The sequence below is a fragment of the Hibiscus syriacus genome, unplaced genomic scaffold (assembly GCF_006381635.1).
Source record: "Hibiscus syriacus cultivar Baekdansim isolate YM2019G1 unplaced genomic scaffold, ASM638163v2 tig00008013_pilon, whole genome shotgun sequence".
NCBI classification, from domain to species: Eukaryota; Viridiplantae; Streptophyta; class Magnoliopsida; order Malvales; family Malvaceae; genus Hibiscus; species Hibiscus syriacus.
Window position 1 is genome coordinate 2374593 of NW_024062150.1, and position 17600 is coordinate 2392192.

General features: G+C 36.3%; 1 protein-coding gene across 7 annotated transcripts; it reads right to left on the reverse strand.

Moving 5' to 3' along the window:
• Nucleotides 1-2710: 2710 nt before the first annotated feature.
• Nucleotides 2711-15389, reverse strand: LOC120201920 (ENHANCER OF AG-4 protein 2-like). 7 transcript variants are annotated; one of them, XR_005523692.1, is made up of 13 exons: nucleotides 14966-15389; nucleotides 14355-14431; nucleotides 11471-13306; nucleotides 10738-11257; nucleotides 10447-10555; nucleotides 10022-10134; nucleotides 9734-9921; nucleotides 8358-8955; nucleotides 7778-8270; nucleotides 4810-4905; nucleotides 4613-4670; nucleotides 4076-4240; nucleotides 2711-2928 (listed from the first exon to the last, which is right to left on the reverse strand). XR_005523692.1 is itself a non-coding variant. In XM_039202437.1 (12 exons), exons 1-11 carry the CDS (start codon nucleotides 15071-15073, stop codon nucleotides 4636-4638), a joined length of 4173 nt encoding a protein of 1390 aa, XP_039058368.1. In that variant the 5' UTR covers nucleotides 15074-15389; the 3' UTR covers nucleotides 2712-2928; nucleotides 4613-4635. The 7 variants fall into 7 exon arrangements, 3 of the variants coding, with proteins under 3 accessions (XP_039058368.1, XP_039058367.1, XP_039058366.1); XR_005523691.1 differs by having other exon boundaries at nucleotides 2712-2928; nucleotides 4076-4229; nucleotides 4613-4697; XR_005523693.1 differs by having other exon boundaries at nucleotides 2716-2928; nucleotides 4613-4697; nucleotides 10022-10095.
• Nucleotides 15390-17600: the final 2211 nt, after the last annotated feature.

Consider the following 17600-nt stretch of genomic DNA (forward strand, 5'->3'; position numbering starts at 1 on the left):
ACAAAGTTTGCAAAACGGTCACTATAACTTGACAATGTTCCAAAATGATCCAAAGCTTATTTCAAATTATGTAACAACATATAAATCATTATTTTAAACTATGTAATGTAATAACATATAATCACAACATATAATCACTAAACCTTAAAAACAAGAAGAAAATTATATCTAGGGCTTGAGTTTAAATTACCTCAATTTTTTTTACTACGATGATGATCCTCTCGCTCTTTTTGCTTCTGATATCCTTCCTCTCACTCTCTTTTCTTGTGTTATCTCACAATGAAGAAAGACGCCGAGCCGAGCACTCTTATAAAGATGTTTCAAACTTTTGTGCATGCATTATTATGAAGAAGACGCCGAGGCTTCCCCTCCCATGTGAAGAAAACACCGAGCATTCCACCCCAAATTGTGAAGAAGACGCCGAGTAATCACATGCATTCTGCTAATCCCGACATCCAGGCCCCATGCATCTTTATCATCTCACCCCGTGAATTCCCTGCTCACCACGTGAATTCCCTTTTGCGTGCATGATTCACTTTTGCATAAATAAATATAGATCATGTAACCTTTCTTAATGTTTAGTGCTACTTTATAAAATTAATGCTTTTATATAATAAATGTATGCATTTGTTTAATGTTAATCCTGGGCCCTAATGCTTTTGCTTTTGCATAAATTTATAAAATGTGCGTTTTATATACATTTTTCTTTGGCATTATGCTAATTAGATTATTTTGATTGATTTTTGACATTTGATTATTGGTGTTCAAACTAACTCACTCATAAGATAGGAAAGCTTTCACGTTGGACCCTACAACCCATTATCTTCCCTTGCTTTCCTCGTTTTGCTCCAAAATCTATGGCTACCAACGAGACCTCCATGTTTGAATGCAACAAGCATGGAAATCAAAGGAAGACGCCGAGAGATCGGACGAGCATGGAAAATAATTTGAAGACGCCGAGACCTCCATGTTTGAATGCAAATTGTGTTGAAGACGCCTAAAGATATGATTTTGCATGCAATTGTATTGAAGACGCCTAGATCTCCCTCGAACGAATGAACCAACCTGAAGACGCCGAGAAATCTGCTAAAGACGCCGAGGGATCCATGTTCCTGTGTCAATTGCCCCATTTGAGGAAATAATTACAACATTATTTTGAGAAATAATATATTCCCCATACATTATCGTGGCAGTTTTGCCGATTAATCACTTGTTTACGTCATTGACTTGTTTTCTCCTCTCACTTCTTGTCTAGCTTGCTAATGACCATAGATTAACATACAAAAATTTGGTGGATGAAAACAAAAGTGAACCTCGTTTATTACTATTTTAATTAAAGTCTTTTCCAGGGCAGCTAAGAGGGTCGTTACATAGCGAGAGAAAACATAGCACACCACTTAACTGTTGCATGATAAATTAAAAAACAGATATTAAAAAAATAGAAAGAGCTACAACCCAAAATAACATAGTAAGTCGATCCAAATAATAAAAATATAGTGTACTTTTTCAGAATTTAGTACAAAAGATATTGAACAGTTCAGATTTATGAAAAAAGTTAAGGTGTGCTGAAATAGATAATTTATCAGATAAAAAGAATGATAATTTATTTAGCTTAAATAACACTTATTTATTCTTATATTTATCTTCCACGATTTGGACCATCAAGTTGGTTAGAGCGCTGTTTGCATTCATAAATAGGTTCCTCACGTCGCTCGCTTTGATTTACAATTTTTCAATGATCTTTCAATAATTTGATTTTTTTTGTTTCTATAATTAATTTACCAATGCAATTAAATCCGTTCATATCCATCTTTTATTCAAATTTTTGGAGTTTTTAACATTTTCCTCTAATGATCTCAAATGACAAGTTTCTTGTAAAGTGATTATAGGAAAATATCCTTATTATCTTTTTTAAATTTACAATTATAATTATAAACTTTCTTATAATTCCTATTTTTTTAATGAAGCTACCAACATCTATAAAGAAATTCAATTTTATTCGCACTAATAGATACTTAACAGTAAAAAAAAAATTAAATTTTAAATTATTTGTATTTAAGAAATTAAAATTATTTAAATAAGATGTATCATTTAAAAGAGTAAGTACCTTACTACTTATATGATAATGTTTTTATCATTGCAATTTATTTAGGTTGGACACTCAAAATAAACCTTTGCGCTTCCGGCTGTGGACAATAACTTAAGAATGTGCACCAACTCTAACGGATCACAATAATATAACAATGGACCACACTCATTCTCGCAAACCCCAGACTACTAGAAGTATAGCCCAACCATCATCTAAAATCCTAATTTATGCCACAACTTTCAGGTTCAACTGGCTAGGATTCAAAAACAAAATACATCACCTACCTCATTAAAAATTACAGTTACTTGGACTCGAGCATAGGTATAAATACCATGAGAATATGTTCAAAGTTTTTGAAACATCTTTTTCATAACCATTTCTGGGGCACCGGACTCGGACATAGCCATACCTATTTCTGGGGCACGGGTGTCGGACATAGGAATTGAGAAAAAAACTTGGGTGAGGCGTATCAATACCAGTCCAACTTTGGGAATTTAAGTAGATAACTAAGCAAAAAGAAAATGGATATAAAGGAAAAAAGAAACTCGTATATGTAATATACAGAATCGTACATGATTCCCTTGTAAACATTGAGGTTTAAACAAAAAAAAATTAGTAATTTCAATCTGCCTACACTTGGACAAAAACATCCTTGTAAAGACTATTCCCATCTAACTAGTAAGAAAAAATCCAAGCATTGACATGGCTCAACAAACCCTGTAAAATATTTACCTCAACATGTTGCAGTAGTTTACTCTGCTTCTCAACTGACATCAATGGTGTATATCCTAGTTGCAATACCATAAATAGACATTTCAGGTTCAACAATTTGCCAAAACCTGAAACAAATGAAATGCCCTCATCACATAATGAATTCTCTTTCACCAAGTAGCAAGTATGAATTGAAAGTCAATCGCATAACTGGCTTCTCCTATTTCCCTTTTCTTTGACTAGCAAAATGAAGTTAAGACATGAGTTCAGCTTCAAGCCATTTTGAAGTTCATAGACTAACCAGGATACCAAAAACTAATTTTCAAGTGCAGTCGATAAGTTTTAACAGTTACAGGATCAAGATAAAAGCCAGCTAGTTTATCAAAAATCATCTATATCCATACCGAAAAGAAAAATAACAATAGAGCTTGAAAACAAGAAAAAAATGTAAAAATTCTTCATTGATGATCAAGCATACGTCACAAAGGCTAAGGAATAGAATTGACGACCATATGTAAATTCTTACACACATAAGGTTTTATTAGAGTCAAATCGCCATTCTAAGCATACAAAATAATTGAGTTTCTATACCCAGTTATTACATTAGAAGACCCGGGTTAATTGCAGTTAACATGGCTAAAACTTTCACTATATGTGTTCAAGATACTACATTGGATTTTATCTGGGTAGGGGCAGGGGATTCAGAGAGTGACATTACAATTCAATAGTCCACTTGCAATAAGCCTTCTAAGCCTGGAACGGGTCATCCAGGAAAAACCAAAGAGAACAATGAAGACAAGATAAGAGGACAATTAGCGTCACTCAAAGAGATTAAGGCTTTCAAGGGGAAAAAAAACTCCAGGGCCATTGAATCCTCATATGGAAATCTAATTAATACTCAGAAAATCCTTGATTGCATTTTCCCTAGTTCCAACACAGAGTGGAACGTATTGAATGCTACAATAATTCCCTAGTTACAACTGTGGTTCATACAGATGACAAGTCACAAGAAACTAAACATGGAGCTCAACTGATTATAGTAATTGTACAATAAGTATCGATTTGAAGAAGGCTCCAAAATAAAGGGCAAGGCAACATCACATGCAATCAACACCACACATAACACCAATTTTTTAATAAAAGAGGATCACAAAATCGTTGCATGTTTAGTTTATATAAGTTGACCTGAGTTCAAAATTTTAACAAGAAATAATTTGTTAACTTTATGGTTTATGCTCAGTATAATTAGAGAAGCTAAGAAACAGATCTACTAACCGAGGGAGAAACATGTAGATGATCCTGGGATACAATTGTCACGAAAAAAATATAATATGCACAATCCGGCCAAGAGTCCCAGAAGTTATCATCACTGCATTCATGTAGTGGTATTATTTTGTCCAAAAAATGAACCACCTTCCATGTAATTTGTCTTGCAGCCAACCAAAAAAAATCAATTTAACAAAGAAAGCAATAATTAATCAATAACTGGAAAGGATGAGTTAAGATATTGAGTATGGTATTTTCCTGCTATCCTGGAAGAGTCAACTTTCTCATATTTTCACAGTAGAAAATGCCAACGAAAAAAAATAAACTGCAAACTCTATTCTAGCAAAAAAAGGAGCACAAGCTCTCAACATTAGGTAATACTAAGTAGTAGTTTACTAGAAAAATCAACAAATTTCACAACACTAATTTTCACTTTCACATCAATGACGAAGATAAAGTTTTCTATTCATAAAAATGAAGGGGGGGAGGAGATGAAAAATTCCAGTTGAGATTTATTGACAAATAACTATAAAATGTATTTAGTACCTAATGACGCTACTTTCCCAGTCTCAAGCTGGCCTCCAACAATTAATGGCAGACATGTCTGATTGACATGAAAACACACCACGAGCTGAAGGATACAACAATTAAGTCATTTTATGGCTTAATATAAGATTGGTTATTTAACTGGAAAAAGAAGAAAATTACAAGCAAATAAAGACTGCAATAAAAAATTGCAATACCTGTATTTGGAGCTCCAGCTGGTAAATTATTGGTAGAATTGAGGAGGAAGCCCATATTATTTGAGGATGGTCTTCCAACAGGTGGTCTAAAGTAACCTGTTGTAGAATTAACACAGCGTCATCAAAAGGTAGAGACTATAGCTCAAACTTACAAGAAATGGAAGATTGTAAGGGTTACACTCTAAACCATAGGCTTTTGAGTCAAATGCATACGGGAAAGGAAATAAAAAGAACTTAGCCATGACAACAGTTCAAAGCAAGAAATCAAGTGCATACTATCAAAGTATTCAGATATCATGTAAGCATGCCTTTCATGTTTACATGGTTGACGTGGTTCCACATATTTAGATTTTTCTCTTTTACTACCAGAGAGCATCCACAACATGCAACATCTATACTCAGTGAAAGTTTAGTTGCCAACACCTTAAAGGACATTTATTTATTTGCAGGTAACAATAATATGAATTAGATTGGATCCCTTTCATCTAACTCACTTACAGTTTGCTGATGATCTGATTTTGTTTTGCCGTGATTCTCCTACACATAGTTTAAATATTAGGAGAGTGTTGAGGAATTTCAGTCTAATGACAGGGCTTCGTTTGAACTTATCTAAGAGCAATTAGTATGGCATCAATGTGGAAGACGGCTTATTAAATGAATGGGCAACTAAGGTTGGTTGTGTAGTGGGTTCTTTTCCTACAGTGTATCTAGGACTACCCTTAGGTGCAAAGAAAAATTATGAGGTTCTCTGGATCCGGTCATCCAAAAATTTAATAAGAAATTGTCCGGTTGGAAAGCTTCCTCACTATCAATGGCGGGTAGATTGGTGTTGTTAAAGTCAGTACTGTCATCAATGCCGATTTTCTTCCTTTCTATTTTCAGAATTCCGAGTACGGTTAATAGGAAGATAAATTCTTTGATGGCCAATTTTCTTTGGGGGAGGGAACATCAAACAATCGTATTCACTGGGTGAATTGGAAAATGGTATGTCAACCCTTCGAAGAGGGAGGTTTGGGAGTCCTGGATCTGAATTTTGTAAACAGAGTTCTGCTAGGTAAATGGGTCTGGAAGTTCGCAAATGAAAAAGACACCCTTTGGAAAAATATGATTTGCAGCAAACATAATGTTAGTAATCTATCCCTAGCTATCAATAAGGTAGTCTCTCCTATGGACTCATGGATTTGGAAAGGTATTACAAAGAACTATTTGAAAGAAGATGTAATTGGAGAGGGATTGAGATCCCACTCTAAGATTCAAGTAGGCAATAGTAAGTCTATTTTCTTCTGGCACGACGTTTGGGTAAACGATGATACTCTAAAAAATCAATTTCCAAGGATCTTTGCTCTATCAAATAACAAGTGGGGAAAAGTTTCAAAGTTTGGTTGTTTCGTGAGCAATAGATGGGTTTGGAATATTCAATCTAGGAGGAATTTATGTGATTGGGAATTGGATTATTGGATTCAACTAATGTCGTTGCTTGACAATATTGTTGTCTGAATCGGTGGATGATTTTCTGTCTTGGTCGGGGAAAGGAGATGGATTGTTCTCGGTAAAAGCATGCAGGTCGACTCTTTATTTCAAATCTGGTGGTGTTTTCAACTGGAACAAGTGGGTTTGGTCAGGTTTGGCTCCTCCCAGAGTCGAAACATTTCTGTGGCAGGTTTCGCATCAAAGATTGGCAGTTGGAATGGAGTTGAAGAGAAGAGGTGTTACATTGGAGGATGTCCTATGTCCGTTTTGTTCTAAACAGGATGAAACTGTTCAGCATCTTTTCATTTCGTGCTCGGTTGCAGGGGATTTATGGAACAGTTATTTCAGGTTATGGGAAATATCTCTAGTCTTGCCTAAAGATCCACTTTCCTTGCTGAGTTCATGGTCTGATATTAGGCCAAATTCTACAAAATGGAGTTTTATACCAGGAGTTGTTTTGTGGTCAATATGGAAGGCTAGGAATTCGGTGGTTTTTGATAATTGGAAACTGGACAGATCTTCTCTTTTCTTCATTTCCAGATTTAGATTGGCTAAATGGTTTCTTGCTAAGCATCCGAATGTCATTATTCAGGTTGACTCACTTGTTGGGGACCCCACACTTGCAGACAAGCATCATTTTCCTATATTTAAGAGAATGAAGGTTTAGAGTTGGCTTCCTCCTCCATCTCATTTTTTCAAACTTAATGTTGATGGGACAGTCAGAGGTGACGGGCTGCTGGGTGGAATTGGGGGCATTTTAAGAGATTCGAACAGTAAAATTCTAGGGTCCTTTTCGAATAGTGTTGGTCCAGGTCCTCCTCCACTGGCTGAGTTGAAAGCCATAGAGAAAGGCATTGATTTCTTTCTCTCATCAGCTTGGGCTACGAAGGGAAAACTGATAATAGAGAGTGATTGTAAATCAGCAGTGGATTGGATTTTGTTGCCGACTTCAGCTCCTTTTTTTAGTTCAATGGTTGGGAAAATTGCTTCCCTAGTTTCTGATAGGGAGATTATTGTTAGATACATTCCTAGGAGTTGTAATTGTGAGGCTGATAATCTGGCTAAACAGGGGATTGGCTGAATTTTTTCTATTGTTTTAGATGTTTTTCAGTAGGGTTTGTTGGCTTAATGTTGTTTGGGGCAAAGCTAGTGTTGATGCTTATGGGTGGTTAGGTCGTTCTGTGTTTATCTTTTTCTGTTAAGTGTGTTTCAGGTTGTATCTTATGTTTTTTTCCTATGTTCAATAAAATCCTAAGGCACTCTTTTCCTCCTTCCGCTGACTAAGGAGCTTCCCTACAAGCTCCATTAATCAAGAAGGGGATTTTTAATGAAGCCTGAAATTCTTATAAAAAAAAATAATATGAATTAGATCAAAACTGAAATTAATGCCCCTAAAATCCACCTTTCACTCATGCAAGTAGGAATGCAACACAAATTTCACTTAAGTAAATTTAAAATAAGTCGACCCAAAAATTTGGTTGAAGGACAATGTATATACCTTCTGGGACAAACATTGGACCACAATGTGATGAATTTCTTCCTGCTACCCACCCACCAGGCTGATTATCAGTGTTGTATTCTCCTACAGGCATTCTCCACTGTTCATTAGCAACAAATGTCCCCCGGCCATCATGTTGTGACGGCAGTGAGAATTGAGGATAGGAATGCTGAGGATGTGGTAGCATGGAAGGCTTTGCGAATAAGAAATGGCTAGATGAGGTTTGTGGTAGATTTGGGGGTAAAGGCCTTTGCACAAAGGCTGTATTACCAGGTTGAAGCTGTTGACTTGGTTGAGAGCATTGAGCATTTAAGTACATTTCATTATGTCCAAATGCCGATTGCCTTGAAGAAACATATCCAGAAGGTTCTCTAGAATTGCACAAACCTGTTACAAAGTACGGTGATTGCTGTGGAAACAATTCACTTTTCAAGGCAGCATCAATCTGGCCCCCATGAGGAGTATTTCCGGCCATTTGAACTATCTGATTACCCTGTTCATACAAAAGCATAGGTTTAATAAAAAAAACATATCACCAGAAGACTGAGTAACAAGCAAAGAAAATGTCCAAGGATCATACATTTGGTGTGCCCCGGAATTCGTTTGGTACAGGTGCTTGATAATGTATTGATGATTGGGGTGGTAGCATAGGCTGGGATAGTGATGATTGAGTCGGCACAGATGGTTGAGGTATGAAGGACGGAGGAGGGCTCGAAGGAGGCACAGGAGCAGGTAGTTGAGGAGGTGGAGGAGGAAGTTGTAATGGAGATGTTGGAAGTGGGGGTGAGGAGGGCGGCAAAGGAGGTGGGGGTGGAGGAGAATCAGGAGGCAAAGGAGGGGAACCTTCTGGTAGAGTAGGGAATTCATTGGAGCTATTTGAAGCCCGTTCCTTAATCCCATGCTGCTGCCAGTCTATTTCAAGACCATCATTTGTGGATGGTCGATCATTCTTCAGATGCCCAGAAACATCTTCCATTTCAAGTTCGCCATCTACGTCGTCTAAGATGTGATGAGGCCTGTCACTTGGAGTAACTGCACATGTTTCTAGCTCTCCTAAAGCAGAAGCTCCTTCCTGTGGTGATGCATCAGCAGCTTCTCTGCAAGGACTGCTTGAAAGATTGTCTTCATCTTCAAATACATTAGAAGTCAAAAATCCAGGGAGCTGAAATGTAGCATTACTGGTCTCAAAAAGCAACAAAACTGATGTCAGAAAATTGATGATCCTCTCAAGTAACAAATACTAGGAAACTAAATTGGGGCACAAATGCTACAGAAAACGATGGAAAGTTTTCATAGTAGTTGCTTGAGAAAGTTATCATGTAAGATAACTCAAAAAATGTCACTGTTTATAGTAATAATGGCTTAATACAAAAATAAGTGCCTAAAGAATGCCTCGAAAAACGTTTTAGTACCTAAAGTTTTCTCCGTTACATTTTTTAGGTGCCTACCGTTAAAAAAACCGTTAAGTGACAGGTGTCACGTCTAGATTTTTAAAAAAAATATTATTTAAATTTTTTTTTTAAATCTGGACGTGACACATGTCACTTAACGGTTTTTTTTAACGGTAGGCACCTAAAAATGTAACGGAAAAAACTTTAGGCACCTATTTTTAGCGAAAAATTCTTTAGGCACCAAAAGTTAATTTTGAGTATAGTTTAAGCACTTATTTTTATATTAAGCCTAATAAAATTACAGACCAATGTCAAGTTGAAGAAATGGGGTGATTTTTTTTATCAAAGCTGAAAATCAGATTTAACTGACTGACTTGGTACGGCTTGTTTTCATTTAGAATGCAAAAGGCTATAGTTTAGTCTAAAAATCAAACAATGTAGTAATTTGGTCATAGTTCGTTTTCATATGTATTTGTAACCTAATATCAATCCTAAATCATAATATATCAGATATTTATTTATCATTATAATAATTTGGTTTAGATGGTTGAAAGAAATTTTCGACCTGCCATACTCATCAACGAGCATGCCTTCCATTTCTCTTATAGGATCATCTATAGCACGCTCAGCTCGAGATGGGCGCCTTAGGGAAAATCCTGAAATTGTATCATCATTCGAAACTCCAATGTTGTCCATATAGCCTCGCAGAATAGATTCAGGCAAAATTTTCCTCTCGAGCCACAACCTTAAAACCTGGTACAGACAATAGATCCCTGTATCCTCCAGATAGGGGGGGAGGGGGGAAGGAAGAAACAGAAAAAAAGATTCTTACAACTAAAATGCAAAAACATACCTTGAGACATTGACGACGATTTTCACGAGCACTTGCTCCTGGTGGAGCAGCTGCACCAAGGAGACGGGGCAATGCTGACTGAACCGTTGGGATATAAGAAGCACCAGCAATTCCTAAATAAATATTGACCACAACCATTTACACAAATTGCAGAGCATTAATTGATCACATTTGACTAATTCAACATTCGTTCACACAATTTAAAGAGCAACTAAAAGACAGTGTGCTTGAAATAAACATGGCATCAAGCAACAGTCTATTGGAGACAATCTAGTACGAATACAAAACAAATAAAAGGAAAATGGATGCCAGACCCACAAGTAAAAAGATAAACTAAAGGTTCTTTTCTTAATTGCCTGTATCAAAAAAAAAATTCAGTATTAGAGAGAAACTTAAAACATTCCTAATAAAGATAGCAAGCCAACCTTTCTGATTATGTGAACATTGGGTGATTGAGTCGACAAGAAAGAACAGGTCAACCTTACGATGAAAACTGGGCTCACATTCCAGCTTCCTGATGAGAAGTTCAACAACCTGTGCAGCGGATATTGTATTTTAAACTCCTTCCCAAAAAGTAGTCTTCAATCATGAACATCATATCAATAATTCTCATTTTGTTTAAAATAATCATAACATATCAATTTGGTGTTGAACGAGCTCATCTTTACATTGTTAAACTCGCATCAAAAATAAATATAGCATATTATTCAACTTACTTCATTTGCCATGCCATACTTTGCACAATCAATGGCAAGGCGGGTTGCACGTCCTATACTTTCTTTAGTCCTCGATAAAGTCTCTATCATTCCTTCAAAAGCATCCCGTGCAACAACTGCCTCAGTGCCACCACTAAGAGAGTTTCCTATAGCAATGTGTCCTGAACTAGCTCTTCTCTCTTCAGTCTCTTCAGCATCTTGGTGATCACGGGATACTGACTGGTGACCAACAGTTGATGGAGAAAATAGATTTGTCTGATGAGCAAATCCCTGCACATCAACCTGAATTACATTGTCAATTGCAGATGGAAAAGGCTGAACTGCAGGGCTGGGGATTGCCCCCTGAACATCAGACATCGATACAAAAACAGAACTGGGATTTCCAAGAGAATATTGTTGAGAGTGAGCTTGTCTTCTTTTTGCCTGGGCAGCTGCAATAAGATGCTTCATAGACATCGTAGAATCTGGAGTCTTGGCATCAGTCAGTGAACTGCTCCTATCTTCTCCAAAGACATCCAATCTACATAGGAAAAGATTAGTCTACAATATACACTGAAAAACTTATAGATACAATAGAAAAGATTAACTAAATATAATAACAATAACAAGAAGGGTAATGCAGACCATACTCCCCTGAAGTTTCAGTAACAAAAGCAGCATCATTTACACCAGAAATTGCTTTCCGAATAGATTTCACTTTTCATTCTTTCTATAGAAAAAAACTGGCCTATACCTTTGACTCAAAAACTGATCCTGAGAAGATTTCAAAGCATCAGAAACCATGCCCGACCCCTTAACAGAGCCAGATAGAGCCTTTTTCTGTGTTCTGTTACCGGATGCCTTAACTGTAGCTTTAGTAGTTCTGTTTTGTTCAACTTGTTTGGTGGCAAACACTAGATGAGGGGACTTCCTTGGGGAAATCAAGACAGGTTTAGCCACCTTGAAAGAAAACTCCTCTGCTTCTGATCTTTCAGGAGTGATGGAGGCATACATAAAAGTCCTTTCGGAAGTCTTTGGTTGAAGAGGTGGCACAAAATCATTTGCTAATTGTGAAGAAGCCTCCACAAGACCACTATTCTCATAACGTGTGGAATTTCCAGCACTACCTTGAGCATCGACAGAAGTTGCATGAGTTACATCAATGCTCTGTGAAGCATCAGAGCCGACAGAAGTTACCTTAACATTGTGGGCAAACCCTCCATGAACTGGAGTATCAGAATCTTCTTCTTCATCATCAACAAAAAGACAAACAGCTCTCCGCCTTTTTGGCAATCGGGTAGCTGAACTTTTCACATTGGAACTTGATGTACCACTCTTCAGTTCAATAGGGTTTATTCCAATTTTAACATCAGAATTAGGTGAGGCAGAATCAGACATAGCCTCCAAAGCCTGCTGAGGACACTTAGATAAGGGCAGCACAGCTTCATCATCAGAAACATCAGAACTAGCTTTCGTTGGGGCTCTTGGTGCTACAACATGAGATACGGATTTTTTCAACTTTGATGTTTTAACTTCTTTGTCCCTGACATTGTTAGAAATTGAAGAACTACTCTTCTTGTTTTTGCCAAGAGATCCCTTGGAGGCATCAATTTTCATATTTACAAACTTCGACTTTTTGGCAGGATGTAAAGTTTCATCCGTTCCTAATTTAGGTTTTCCATGTCCAGGTTCACACCTTTTTTTACCAGCAGTCTCAGATTTAGAATTGGCCACTGTGTCCTGTACATCATTAGTGACCTTGAAGTTGCTTTTGGTTTTCAGCAATTCCTTTCCCTTCTTACCTCCAGTGTAATTAGAATCTGCTTTGAGAGTATCTTGTGAGAATTTTTGTGCACGACTACCTGAGACTTTGCCTTTTCGCCCATCTTTCAATCGCTCCTCAGACTCAGACAGATCAAGACAACCTTCAGATGTATCATCCCTCAATGATTTTACAGCTGAGCTGCTGCTTTTCTGTCCTTGCCCATTTCTTTTCTTTGGCTCAGGAGCCATATTCTTTGATTTCTGATCTTCTCTCAATTTTTTCTTAGTACTATTGACAGTAGCAAGTTTATCATCAGAAAATTCCTCCTTTATATGAGAAGGTTTATCTAAAGATGAAGGAGATAATACCTCCATTTTAGGTTTTTCACCATAAGATATTTTATGTTTCCCCTCAGAAGACATAACTGGGTATGAGCCATAATACACACCACTCAAAACTGATGGCTTTTTATCTTCACTATTATTCTCATCTCTGCGTGATTGGCACCTCGTATTAGAAGCAAGATCAGTTTTTCCCTCACTACTGGCATCTTCAAGAGGTGCAACTGCAGCTGTTCCGTTTTTTAAGTTGGCCTCCGCACCATCAACCTCAACCCCATCACCAGATGAAGCCTCATAGCCAGGTTTTGATCCATCAGTTTCATCTCTCAAACCTCTGCTCTTCTCTTCATTTAATTCATCATATTCCACACAGATTTCCTTCACAGCTTGGACAAAGTACTTCGTTTTAATTTGACACTTTGTAGACAATTTAGTCTTTGTCTCCCTAGTAAATGCCTGAATATCTGCAGGGGGCACAAAAGCTCTACAAAAGAATAAAACATGTGGGTAGATTTGGAGGGTGTAATTAGTGAGCAAATAGAACATAAGTAAAGTGAAAAGAGAAGCGTAAAGGAAAATAATACACGTGCAAGCATCTCTTGTCTGGAAATGAACAGTATTACTCCGTTCTACATCCCAAATGCAGTATGAAACCCCCAATTACATCATAAGTAACAAAAGACAGCAAGAGAGGATTCTGGTTTCCAACAAAAGAGACCTCCAATCCTAACTGACCCATTTCTAACTACAACACCGAGAAAAGCCTTGTCAAATAACATAAGCAACTTAGTTAACAACCGACACAAAAATGAGGAAAGACATCTTCCACAATGCCAAAAGAACCTGCCCATAATATTTCAAGAACCTATACAAAACCAATGTTTGATTTTTTGCATCCTAAAATGAAAATCTTAGTTGGGTAGAGGACATCTCAACCATTATCAAACTACAACGTAGAGGAGCCATATGATATAATTTTCCAAGATAATCAGCATGACTTATCATTTCTGCCCATAGTATTCCCCAAAAATTAGAATGGGGACTTTATAGAACTAATCTAAAGCTAAATCACAGAGATGTCTACTGTTCAGTACATCAACAAACGGATACCAAGCATTGAGCCCTTCATATTAGAACATACATCCTATAATCTCAATCAGAAGGTCTGAATGGACAGAAAAAAGAAACAAAATATACAGACAGCATAATACATAGAATAAGTGATGTTAATCTCATTGCATCCTCTAGTAAGCACAGACAAGAAACAAACGACTTCAATTGGCAATATAAACACTACAAAGTTTGTCTGCTTGGATAGTCATATGTAGCACATCATTCAGAATGCAATAAATTAATATTTCTAGGATTTAGACAGCATAATCTTTCATGTTCCCTCTTATGGTAAAATGTGTATGCCCTCCAACCAGACAGTAGATGCAAAACCTAAAACAGACGCATCACCTGTATTTATTCATCATGTTGCCATCTCCCTGATTCATTAAACATTTACAAATTGATTGTGCAAAACTTACATTTCCTGTGTTCCAAAGAACTGGACAAAATATTTCTTAGGGTCGGGTTCTTGCTCCCAATCTTCAGGCCGGCTGATCTGAAAGTCATAACCCGCAGAATCTACTTCAAAACCGATCCTACGTAACAAAATATCAAAAACTAAAACATAAATCAAATTCCCTCAATAAATTTCTGATTCACTTCCCAGGTTCAAATCAATCTAGCACACAACCCAATATAAAAATATTTTCTCTACTTTTTCCAGTCCCAAAATGAAGAACTTGCATAGTTTCATTAAGTAACCCAATTCAGAAACAGACTAAGTCCCAAACCTGAAACACTGAAAGAGGAATAACAGCTAACATAAGTATGCGTGAATATTATATTCCAAAGTTTGGCTTTCCATAAAGTAAAACAATATTTACCAAAGAAATAGATGAGTATAAAAACTAACAATATACTACAAAGTAAGGCAATGTAGGCATAAAATGAACTCCAACATCATGCAAAACACGCACACAAAACTTATCATGGATTTACTCAAATTTCATAAGTTCGCATAAGCATGTAACAAATAAAAATATAATCATCAAACTGTAAAATTAAGGAATTGAGGATAAAAAAGGAAGACCTTGGCAGGCCAAGCAGGGAAACCCTTGATTTTGGCAAGAACAAGATCGCCTAAACGTAAGTCCTTGACTTTTGCTTTCTTCCCTCCCTTTTTACGACAACCAGCCATCAACTCTAAACCCTAAGAGATCCTAAGACGTCGTGTCTACTTCGTCTTTGTTATTCCTTTTTGCGTGATCAAATCCAATCCGAACAAACCAAAATCTAGAGAAAGGAGATAGAGATTTGAATGTTTGGTGCCACAGATATCGCCGGCGGCGGCGACGCGCCCTGGGGAGTTCCGGCGAGGGGCGGTGGCTAGGGCATCGAGAGAATTGTAAGATAAGTAAAGAAGAAAATACTTTGTTTATTGGGGGGGACGAAGAAAACAAATTGAAAATAAAGGATATGGAGACGGTGGCGGAGATTAGCGACTGGGGAGTAAATTTTGGTTTTTCGTTTTGGTGTTGCTCGGCGTTTTAATGAATTATTTCTAGTGTAGAATTTTATTTGTTTTATTAAAAATTAAATATTTTAAATTTGCATTTTTGCAATGAAATTTTAGGATATAAGTACCCAGCTTTTTAATTAAAATATCATTCTTAAAATTTATATTATCTAAAATAATATCACTTTCACTTTATTTTCCATATTAACATCAGTTTAAGTCACATAGAACAAAATCGATCTGCATCAAAGACATTTTCCTATCAAAAGTGTCTTTATTTATATAGTAAGAACTCGAACATAGCTTATAAAGATTGGATCATAAAAAAAATTGTAAAATTTGTGAAAAAATATATGAATTTTATCTTTAAAATAAGGAACACGCGAAGTATGTATTAAAGACACGTTTTTACATGAACACGAGCTCTAATTTTATTCTTGATATGGTTTCCAAAATTAATGAAAATATAACTCCAACATTTTCAAAAAAATCATAGGGTGATTATAAAATAATATCTATTCAGAATCTTTCTAAATCATTAACAACACATCTTCCAGAGGTAATTGCTCGAACCCGAGATCTCTAGAAAGAATAACATTTTCTTTTATAATAAACAACCCTTCTTTTTACCTTTGAGGTCACCCAGTGAGTTCTTCTTACATAGTGATATCTAAATATAAATGATGTCTATCATGAATGTATTCAAATGCAACACAATTAATTGCAAAAGCTTTAAAAATCAATCAATACATGCAATCTAAGTGTTATCAAAATTATTAATTTTCAAGTTGTTTATTTCTAAAATACACTTATTATGTATATTTGGCGAAAAAGGATGACGTGAGGTAGGCAATAATAAAATAGGGATTCACACCAATTCCTCCACTTACAATGTGTCTAATTGTTATATTCATTTACGCCTCACCACCCATAAAACATATACACATTCTCATTCAATTGAGTACAAAATGACAAGTCCTCAAAAAACTCATTCCATTGATATCCCCAAACTTAACATACTTTTAGTAAAATAATATATATATATCCCCGGTTAAACCTGACTGTCAAAGTAAATGTAACTTATATATATATATATATATATATATATATATATATATATATCCCTAAACAAAACAAAGATTTAGCAGCTGATATCATTATGAGATATTTGGGTTAAAAGCTAAATTTGTCACCATACTATAGGAGAATTGCCACACCTCAATTCCAGATTAAATTTTTGTTAATTTTAATTTTGAAGGTTAAATTAAAATTTTGACAAAATTTAAGGACCAAAATGAAATTTTAGTTAAATTTGTACCCAAATTATAAAGCAACCAAAGCACAAGAACCTACAATATAATTTACCCATTTTCTTTTTGGTTAGATTTAAAACCCATAATTTAACAGTTTTCATTTTTATAAACTCATTTTGTCTCTCTTCAAACCTCCCATTTTTAGCCAATAAAATTTGATCATTGTTTTACTTTCGATCGTTGCTCTGTTATTGACATTGCTCATACCATGGTGTTCCTTGCATCGTTTTGAGTTCAACAGCGGTCGTCTCATTGTCGTAGCGTCAACGTGTGTAGAGGTGAGTGGAAGCAAATTCTCATCGTTATCGAATCGAGCTCTCTGCCGTTCAACATTGTGAACCGAGGTTGTAAAGTAACTTAAAACACTTGAAAAAATATTTTTTTTTGAATTTTTATGTAATTTTTCCGACACCCGAAGACACCGAACGCGCCCACACGCGTCGTCGCTGTGCGTGGGGATTGTCCACCACTTAGTGGGTTTCTAGAAACACGTGAAATCAACCTCTTGACCCGCTTATCTGCTCAACCTGTCTGACTAGCTGATCCATCTGGCCCAAATATCGAACCGGCCCAGGCGGACTGGTCTACCTAAACCAGATCGAACAGGTCCAGTCACACTATCCCACACAGCACCGTTGACCGTTGCTGACCACCACTGTTGACTGTTGCCGACCACCACCGTTGACCGTCATCGTTTGAACGTCGTAGTTGATCGATCGTTAACTTTTTCAAGACCACCTATCTTGAGGTTTTTCGACGTCTTGAGTTTGATTTTTATGTCCGTTTCGCCAAATTCTGATCGTTAATCCGAAAATGCTTAGTATTTTTAACATTTCCGTTTATTTATTTGAGATTTGAATATGAAATTAATCTGAGGCTATATTTTCGTGAAGGTA